General features: G+C 40.7%; 1 protein-coding gene across 1 annotated transcript; it reads right to left on the reverse strand.

Moving 5' to 3' along the window:
- Positions 1 to 4,389: 4,389 nt before the first annotated feature.
- LOC116676601 (nuclear factor 7, brain) lies at positions 4,390 to 8,164 on the reverse strand. The gene is made up of 2 exons (XM_032507598.1): positions 7,963 to 8,164; positions 4,390 to 5,827 (listed from the first exon to the last, which is right to left on the reverse strand). The coding sequence occupies exon 2, from the start codon at positions 5,808 to 5,810 to the stop codon at positions 4,416 to 4,418; it is 1,395 nt and encodes a 464-aa protein (XP_032363489.1). The 5' UTR covers positions 5,811 to 5,827; positions 7,963 to 8,164; the 3' UTR covers positions 4,390 to 4,415.
- Positions 8,165 to 9,127: the final 963 nt, after the last annotated feature.

Raw genomic sequence — 9,127 nt, forward strand, 5'->3', positions numbered from 1 at the left:
TGAACACCGAGTCCGACTTACTGCCGAGAACCCGGACACGGCTCTCTGCTGCGGGAATGTAGACATAGGAATATAAAAAACTAGCAGTGCAAAAAGTGTAAAAAATACTGAAAGGCTGTAAAATAGTTTATAGTCGTGGTCTCTATAGCAACGCCCCCTTAACAACTGTATGGGGGGGGGGATGTTTTTATAACCCACCCATTTATTTATATTAAAGCTTAAAGTTGTGAACTGTAGACCCCACAAGATATGATCTGTTGGTATGAAAACTGCATTTTACATTAAATAATCTACACTGGTAGACTTTGCTGTAATTTTTACCACAAAATGCCGAGTAAAATACCATAATGTTCTTTTCTGGTTCATTACTGTAATAAACATTGCATTATGGGTATTAATATTTAATTTACAGTGATTTACTGTATATACTTTACTTTACTATACTACTACTGCACTAAGTGCAACCTGCACAACTGGTTTATTTACATCTTAGCATATATTTAAGCAGTTGCACATTTTTGTTTTCCCATCCTGTACATATTCAAATATTTGTTCTTTTATTTATTCATATTATTATTTCATGTATATTGTATGGATGCATATTTTTTCCTACTATTCATATATATTTATATAATATTTTTATGTGTTTTGTGACTGATTTTGCTGCTGTAACACCGAAATTTCCCATTTTTCTTGGGATCAATAAACATCTATCTATCTATATTTTGTATTTGCGGTATCAGAAATACTTCAAAATCAGATGGAAATTCAGTGAGACATAGACTAAGCCGATTGGTTGGGGTAGGACCGGACATGAGGCCTGGCCAATAGGAGTGTGTGAATGCTGTTGAAGGGCGGGTCTTGGCCGTAGAAGGATTTGTAGAGAGCAGATCTGTTTGGATGGAAATACAGAGAGAGAAACACTCATTTCCTGTTTAGATTCCCCCGGGAAAACATCATATTGTGTGAAAGGTCTTGTGTTTTATTAATATAATCTGTTAATTATTATTTAACTTCTTCTCCCAATCTCCCAGCAGACAAGGAATAAAACACACAGACACGATACGTGATCCTTTATGTGTATTCCATAAAACTTTTGGTTTTTCTGGGTCATAATCTTCTAACCCTCGTGTTGTCTTCCCGTCAAAAGACAACACGAGGGTTAAAAACGGTTACCTTTTTCAAGTTTTTCAGTTTTTTGTCACATTTTACGATGTTTTTGTTGATTTTATTTTAGCGCTTTATTTTTCTTTTTCTGACATTCTTTGTCTTTCAACTGCTAGAAAATTGAATATAAACACCGAAATTCAGTGAAAGTAGGGAACTGATGACTTATGTTACTTTAGAAGAGTGTTGAACTGGAACCTTCCACTCCCCATCCATTTATTTTTTTGACACTTTGGTTGAAATATGTATGTATGCATGAGTATGCATGAATATATATATTTCAGTGTGCCGATGTGCTGCAATAGCAGCACATCGGCACAATGACTATTATTGCCCATACTTATTCCACAGCATTCCAACTATTGTTATTCAGTTCTTTCTTTATTCTTCCTTATTCCGTACGTTTTTTGGCTCTCCATAACTTCTGCATACTTTCAGCTATTTAAACCGTTCAACTTTTACAATCTTCAGCTCTTTCAGCAGATGATGGGACTTCTTCAACTTTTTTTTCTACTATTTATACTTTTTAAATTATTAAGCTTTTAAACATTTTATTTTAACATTAAAGTCAATGAGAGCAAGCTTCAAATCCTTCAAATCTTCTTCTGCTCCAAAATTTTCAGCCCCTTCATACTTTCACCTACAGACGTGGTTCGAACTTTAAACCATTCACAAAATATTCAGCTATCCGGCTTTATCTTTTCAGTTCGATATATTATACAGTCTTTGTGAAAAAGCAGTTTAAGTAAAGTGTACATTTTAGGATTTTTCTGCATTTATAATGAGTGTGTATTGCGTGAAGTAGAGTGTGGAGTGATGTCACTTGTTCAACTTAATTACAACCATTATACAACTATTCTGGGTGCAGAACGTGTTTTTATATGTTAAAGGGCTCTTTAAAGGTGCAGTACGTAGGATTGTAAAGATCCAGGACTTAGCCCAAAAATGTGAACATCAACAACTCCTAAGCCCCCATCCCCCCCCAAATGTGCAAATGAAGTATTATCTCAGGCTGGTAAATGTGTGATAATTAGCAGAAATTTCCAAACATTTGATAAGTTACAAAGTTTTATTTCGTTAACAGCTTCAAAATAAATGCATTTTCTACATGTAGTCAGCAATGAAACGTTCAATATATCAGGCACTGAATAATATATGATGAAAGCCCCGTGTGATGGCTATACTGCAATATATATATATCTTCCAATAAAAACTAAAAATGTGACTGAAGAGAGAGAGCACCCAGTGGTGTTAGAACAAAGAAGTTAATTAATTAATTAATTATTAAGCAACAATTCATCATTAGAAATGTAACCGTAGCAAGCATCTCACTAACGTTATCTACATTCATATTTAGACAAAACCAACGATATATATGCAGCTACAAAAAAGCCTAAAAGTTGGAAGTTACAACAGAAGGATAACGAAGCGTTGTCATGGAGATGATACACCAGCTAGTCAGGTTTCAGGGCCCTGCAGACCGACTCGCTGCAAGAGGTTTCAAATCTTTGGTCTGAACTGGGCTGAAGTTTAAGTTGAAACAGTATTGATAAAACAAAAAAAGACAAAAAACAACCAACAGGTTAGATGTACATGAAAACTGTATTCTTAATTAAAAACAATCAAAAGAAAACTAGACACATCTTTGTAATAATGAGACAGCAGTAGGATACGTGCAGATTAAAATGTTAAATCCAGTGACTTTTCTCCTTAAGAAAAAACAAATGAATATAATCATCTTCTTAACTGTTCTGTTCCACTGTCACACACATTTACAGGGGATATTTTGACTTCATTAGCAGTTAAAATGAATGGAAACATGGTCTCAGTAAAGGTGTGTGTGAAGGTGTGTATGTGTGTGTTAGTATCAGCATCAGAGAATGACAGCTCTCCTCTGTTCCAGTCCAGAGTCACTCTGATCCTCTGGACCTTCTTCTGCACTACGACATCAGTGCGTGGAGCTGGTGGTGAGCCCGCTGCATATTTAGCTTTATGGAACAATATGATCCATAATCCAGTCTGTATGCTTCCCTTCCTCTGGACAGACTCCTGAGAACAGCTGTGGACCATCCAGCAGGGGGGGGGGGGGGGCTGCTGGACTCTTCCCACTGCAGCCTTGTAGTTGATCAGTGATTTTAAACATATTGCATTATCGGTGATATATAAGAGTTTATAACCTTTTTTCAAAATGTTCCCCATTTGTAACGACGTCCCCCAAAGGAAACTTATCAACATCTGTTTATCTAAAAAGAAACATTTCTCTGTTTGTTCATCTCACTTCAATTTCACAGCTGAAAAATGGGACAAACTGACCATCACATATAATAAAAGATCAATACTTGCTGTATTACTAGTTTCTACATCAGAATCAGCTTTATTCGCCAGGTATGAGGACACATACGAGGAATTTTACTTTGGAATTTCGTTGCTCCCAATGTGATTACACATCCAAAACAACATAGTCTTTACTAAGGACATAACAGCAAATCGTTTTTTTTTTTGTGAAAAAAAGAATACATTTTGACTATTGATTGTTTGAGTTCGACAATCGAGTAGTGGGGACTTCACCGGAAAATAAGAAAATAAACAGAGGTATGGATTAACAACTTTTATGCATTTCTTTCACATCAGTCAGATTCATTGTGTTCCCTCGGAAGGAATCACTGCACATGGGGGGGGGGGGGGGCACTATTAATGACATTTTGAACATGTTAAGAGGCTAAAAACACATTTAAAACTTGCCCTGTTGAAGCCTGCTGGGTGCTAACGCTAGCAGGAGATAACTCGGTGTAGACAGCTCTGATTGGTTAGTTTTTCTCTCTACTGACAGACCTCCACATGTACAAACAACCGAGCTACGTGTTGAAATCAACCAGAATACTCCTTTAAAGTACAACGTGGAAATGGCCAAAATCACGCTATTTTCGAACTTTCAATACAAAATGGTGAAGTTATTGTTGGTTTATGGTGTGGCTCCAATGAGCTTTTTTGTACGTCTTGTGTACCAAGTTTTGTTGGTCTACGTTAAACCAACCACAGGGGCTCCATTTGTTTTATTTGGTAGGGGGATCTAGCGAGCCATTTTTTGCATTTATTCCCAAACCTTTTAAAATACGTACGTTTTCACCAGACTTGCTGTGAGTGTTTGAATATGTTAAGCCCCTCAAAAAGGAAATTCATGTGCAGGATAAAGAATAATAATTCCTTGAGTTTCAATAGAGCCCTAAATATAATCATCCTCTTTATCTCTAACTGTTCTGTTTCACTGTCGCACACACCTTCACTGGTGATATCTTCAGTGGGACTTTACCCCCACTAACAATGAATGGAAACATCTTCTCAGAGAAAGTGTGTGTGAAGGTGTGTATGTGTGTGTTAGTATCAGCATCAGAGAACGACAGCTCTCCTCTGTTCCAGTCCAGAGTCACTCTGATCCTCTGGACCTTCTTCTGCAGTATGAGATCATTGAGGGAAGCTAGTGCTGACTTTGCTGAGTATTTACCTTTATGGAACATTATTATCCATAACCCAGACCTTGGGTCTCTCTTCCTCTGGACAGACTCTGCTGCCACACCCAGGGACCAGTCTGTACTGTCTCCAACCTCGACATCCCAGCTGTGAGTCCCTGAGTTAAAGCCCTCAGAGCCCAGGACAAAGGGGTATTTATCAAACCTCTCTGGGTTTTCAGGAAGCAGCTGTCTCTCTCCTAGTCTCACACTGGTCAGGTCTTCAGACAGGATGAGGTTTGGGTGAGCAGTGTTTGGGTCCAGAATCACAGGAGTGTAGGAGACCATGTCCTTCATCTTGGTCCAGATGTTGAAGCCCAAGTTGCCCAGGTGTTGGGCCTCGTCTATCAGAGCTCCTGAGAGCAGCTGTGGATCCTCCAGCAGGGGGCGCTGCTGGACTCTTCCCACTGCAGCCTTGTAGTTGATCAGGAATGAGACGTCTTCAGCTCTCAGCTGCTCCTCTGTGGCTCTGACTGAGTCTGAAAGAGCTGCTATCTCTCTGCTCAGAGCCTCCATCTTCTCCTTCATCCTCTGACTCTTCTGCTCCTCTTCCTCCCTCAGTACAGCCAGCCTGGCCTCCTCTTCCTCTTCCAGAAACTGGTGAAGCTTCTTAAACTGCTCCTTAATCTGCTTCTCTGTGCGTCGGGCCTGGACCTTTATGTGTCCTGCTGTCTGATCAAACTTCACTTTAACTTGTTCAAAAGCCTTTATCTTCTCCTTTAAGGTCTCCAGAGTTTCCTGAAGCTCCTTCCTGTGTTGTCGTGCAGCTTCATCGACGGGTCTGATTCTGTGGTTGGAGTGTGTTTCTGAATGCAGACAGACAAGACACACCGGCTGCTGATGGTCCAGACAGAAGAGTTTGAGTTTCTCAGAGTGCAGACTGCAGAGAGCCTCTGAAGCTCTCTGATCTCTCTCCAGTAAGAAGGCCTCACACAGGTTCTTCAACACCAGGTTACAAGGTGGTTTGGAACTTGAAGACGTCGCCTTACAGACTGGACACTCTCGAGCTTGTTTCTGTCTCCACCAGCGCTGCAGACAGACTTTACAGAAGCTGTGGCTACATGACAGAAGAACAGGATCCCTAAAGACATCGTGACAGACCGGACAGCAGAGATCCTCCTCTGATCTGGAAGCCATTTGGTCTCAGAGTGAAGCTGAAAACACAGCAGACAGAAAGAACAGTCAGTCATGGTGCAACGATTACATTTTTCCTTTATTTATTTTATTTTTTGGTTAATGGATGCTAGGCAGGTCCATCTACTGGCTTTTAAGATGGTCTCATTAAAGCTCAGTTGCATTTCACGCCATACTTAGTTGTTATTCTAAGAATATATATATATATATATATATATATATATATATATATATATATATATATATATATGCCAAAGGTTTGGACACACCTCATTCAATGCGTTCCCTTTCATTTCATGACTATTTACATTGTAGATTCTCACTGAAGGCATCAGAACTATGAATGAAGGATTAGCATTACCTCTTGTGATATTACATTCAACATGTCTGTAACATTACAATAATGAAAAACACCTTTTTAATCTGTGAAATGTTGTTCCATGTTATTTAGTTTGGCATATCTTTCACATGAACATCCAAAATCCTCACAAAGGTCTGTCTTTGTCCATGTCTGCATGGTCAAGTGGGTCAGATGTCCGTCCCAAACTGGTGGGGGCACAGACGCATCGCATAGACATACAGGCCAAAAGATGGGAACCACCTTCTCATTCAATGTGTTTCCTTTATCTTCATGACTATTTACATTGTAGATTATCACTGAAGGCATCAGAACTATGAATTCACATGTGGAATTATGTACTAAGGAAAGAACTAACATTAGGCTACATGTCTCATGCAGTCAATGATGAATGGGTTTAAAAAATTGATATCCGTCATTTTTTTTAAGCGCCGCCAAGACAGCAGCCGTCCTCCTTTTACACATATTCTTGTTGTCTCTGTTTTGTCGATTAGTAAACTTTATAGATTTCAACCATAGAATTCCTTCTTGAGTCTTTTTAACGAGAACTTTGATTAATGTCTGAACTGAATACTGATTGTGTGACCTGTGAGGGAACAACCAGTGATAAAAGACAACCTAAAGCAACGTAATCAGGGTACACGGGTAGACCGTGGCCCCCCCTTATAGGTGATCGCGTCGTGGTCCACCTCATTACAGAATTTATAGTTTACCCACCTCTTTTTTTACCACTACACCTCTGTTCAAGACTGTTGGGAAACCATTTCAGGGGGGTACTTTGAAGAAACTAGAATATAAGACATGTTGTTGTTAAGTCCATAATTCCTCATGTGTTCATTCATAGTTCTGATGCCTTCAGTGATAATCTACAATGTAAATAGTCATGAAGATAAAGGAAACTCACTGAATGAGAAGGTGGTTCCCATCTTTTGGCCTGTATGTCTATGCGATGCGTCTGTGCCCCACCAGTTTGGGACGGACATCTGACCCACTTGACCATGCAGACATGGACAAAGACAGACCTTTGTGCGACTTTTGGATGTTCATGTGAAAGATATGCCAACTAAGTAACATGGAACAACATTTCACAGATTAAAAAGGTGTTTTTCATTATTGTAATGTTACAGACATGTTGAATGTAATATAACGAGAGGTAATGCTAATCCTCCGTTACTGATCCAGACAGGTTGCTACGTCACATCTCCGTCTTCCAGCTCAGAAACGCTCAGCATCACCGGGACAGAGCTTCTAACTACGGTGGCCGACACGTGTGTATCTGGTTGTGTTGTGTGTATTTGGTTGTGTGTGTGTGTTTTGGTTGTGTTGTGTGTATTTGGTTGTGTGTGTGTGTGTATATGCAGTGTTTTTGTATTTGGTTGTGTTGTGTGTATTTGCAGCGTGTTTGTGTATGTGCATGTGTTGTGTGTAATGTGCTGTGTGTATGTGCATGTGCTGTGTGTATGTAAATGTGTTGTGTTATTGTGTTGTGTTTATGTGCTGTGTGTAGTTGCAGGGCGTTGGCCCGGGTCGGCCACCGTATCTAACAGACTCCACTGGTCTCCTTCCAGAACAACGGGACCTGTTGGTTCATGTCTTTAACTGTCTATTGCTGTGTAGACTCCTTAAATAACAAGTTAGGATTGTTGCTCTGCACATGCGCACTAGTGTCTTCTTTGATTATTGTCCCCAAAGAAACAACGTCTCCGTTCACACACGTCACGACGTTTAATTCAGTTTTTACCCGGAACCAAAATAAAAGAAACCTTCAAGAAAATGAAGAAGTTAGTTAGAACTTACGGAACGATCCAGTCCGGGATCCAGTCCGGAATCCAGTCCGGGTTTCTGCTGGTTTCTGGTCGGACGGCGGGTTACCTGAAGCAGCTGAGGAGTCGGTCTGAAGAGGTCCGGGAGTCTGGAGTCCGGGACCTGGGTCAGCAGGTCTCACTGGTCGGATGGAGACCCACTTTTAAATGGAGGACACGTTTTCTACCGCGCTACGGACCGGGGAGATCCTGGGCGTTTCTCAATACCAAGTAAGCAAAGAACGGACTTGTGTTCTTGGGGGGACCGTACTTGCTGGCTGTACCTGGAAGACTGGACTCGCAAGTTCAGAAGAACACAACACGCTGTTGACAGTTTTGAGACGAAGCGTTCTTCCTGTTATTGCGCAACACCCCCAGCGTAGAGGGGGCTGCCACTTTATAGTTAGCTTTGATGTGTGTATTCATAATAAAGCATGGACGGTCACCCTTCACACCGCCTTGTTATTTTGTTGTTTAGTCTTCCAGGTTTTCAATTAAAGTGCTATTAAGTATCACGGGCCAATAACTAGCCTATATAAATACCGACACAACGGCGGGGAAAAATCCTTGTAACATTGTTCGGGATTCAATTTTAATTGAAAGCAGAAAAGAAACGTTAAAATAGGCATTAAAATTATAGATGGACCGGGTAAAGTTAGTCACTGCCGTCTGTATACGTTACCGAGAAGCAGAAGAGGATCCCGAGTGGGAGGAGAGCCAGGATGAGGAGGACAGATATATATGACAGCGGAAAAAATTGTTTAAAATATCTTACAATTGTGGACCTGGCTTTGCTGCAGTGGTCTGTCTAAATGTGGGGGGGCCAGAGGGGTCTGTCTAGACGTGGGGCCAGAGGGGTCTGTCTAGACGTGGGGCCAGAGGGGTCTGTCTAGACGTGGGGCCAGAGGGGTCTGTGAGCTGACTGACTGACCGGCTCGCGAGAGTCATTCCCGGCTGGCGTAGCGAGCTCGCCCGCCGGGGTTTGCGGAGCTTCAAACTCCGAAGGCTTTTTTAATTCACCATCAGTTTTCGTTGAACTGCCTATATTCAAAATCCACACGCTGATTTCTCGCCTTAAAACATCTTAAAAATGAATTATTGATTTAATAATAGACGTAAATTGTGAAAATATGTGTACCGGAAACCATAAGCGCTTTACA

Source organism: Etheostoma spectabile, unplaced genomic scaffold (genome assembly GCF_008692095.1).
Source record: "Etheostoma spectabile isolate EspeVRDwgs_2016 unplaced genomic scaffold, UIUC_Espe_1.0 scaffold00003479, whole genome shotgun sequence".
In the NCBI taxonomy this organism is placed as follows: Eukaryota; Metazoa; Chordata; class Actinopteri; order Perciformes; family Percidae; genus Etheostoma; species Etheostoma spectabile.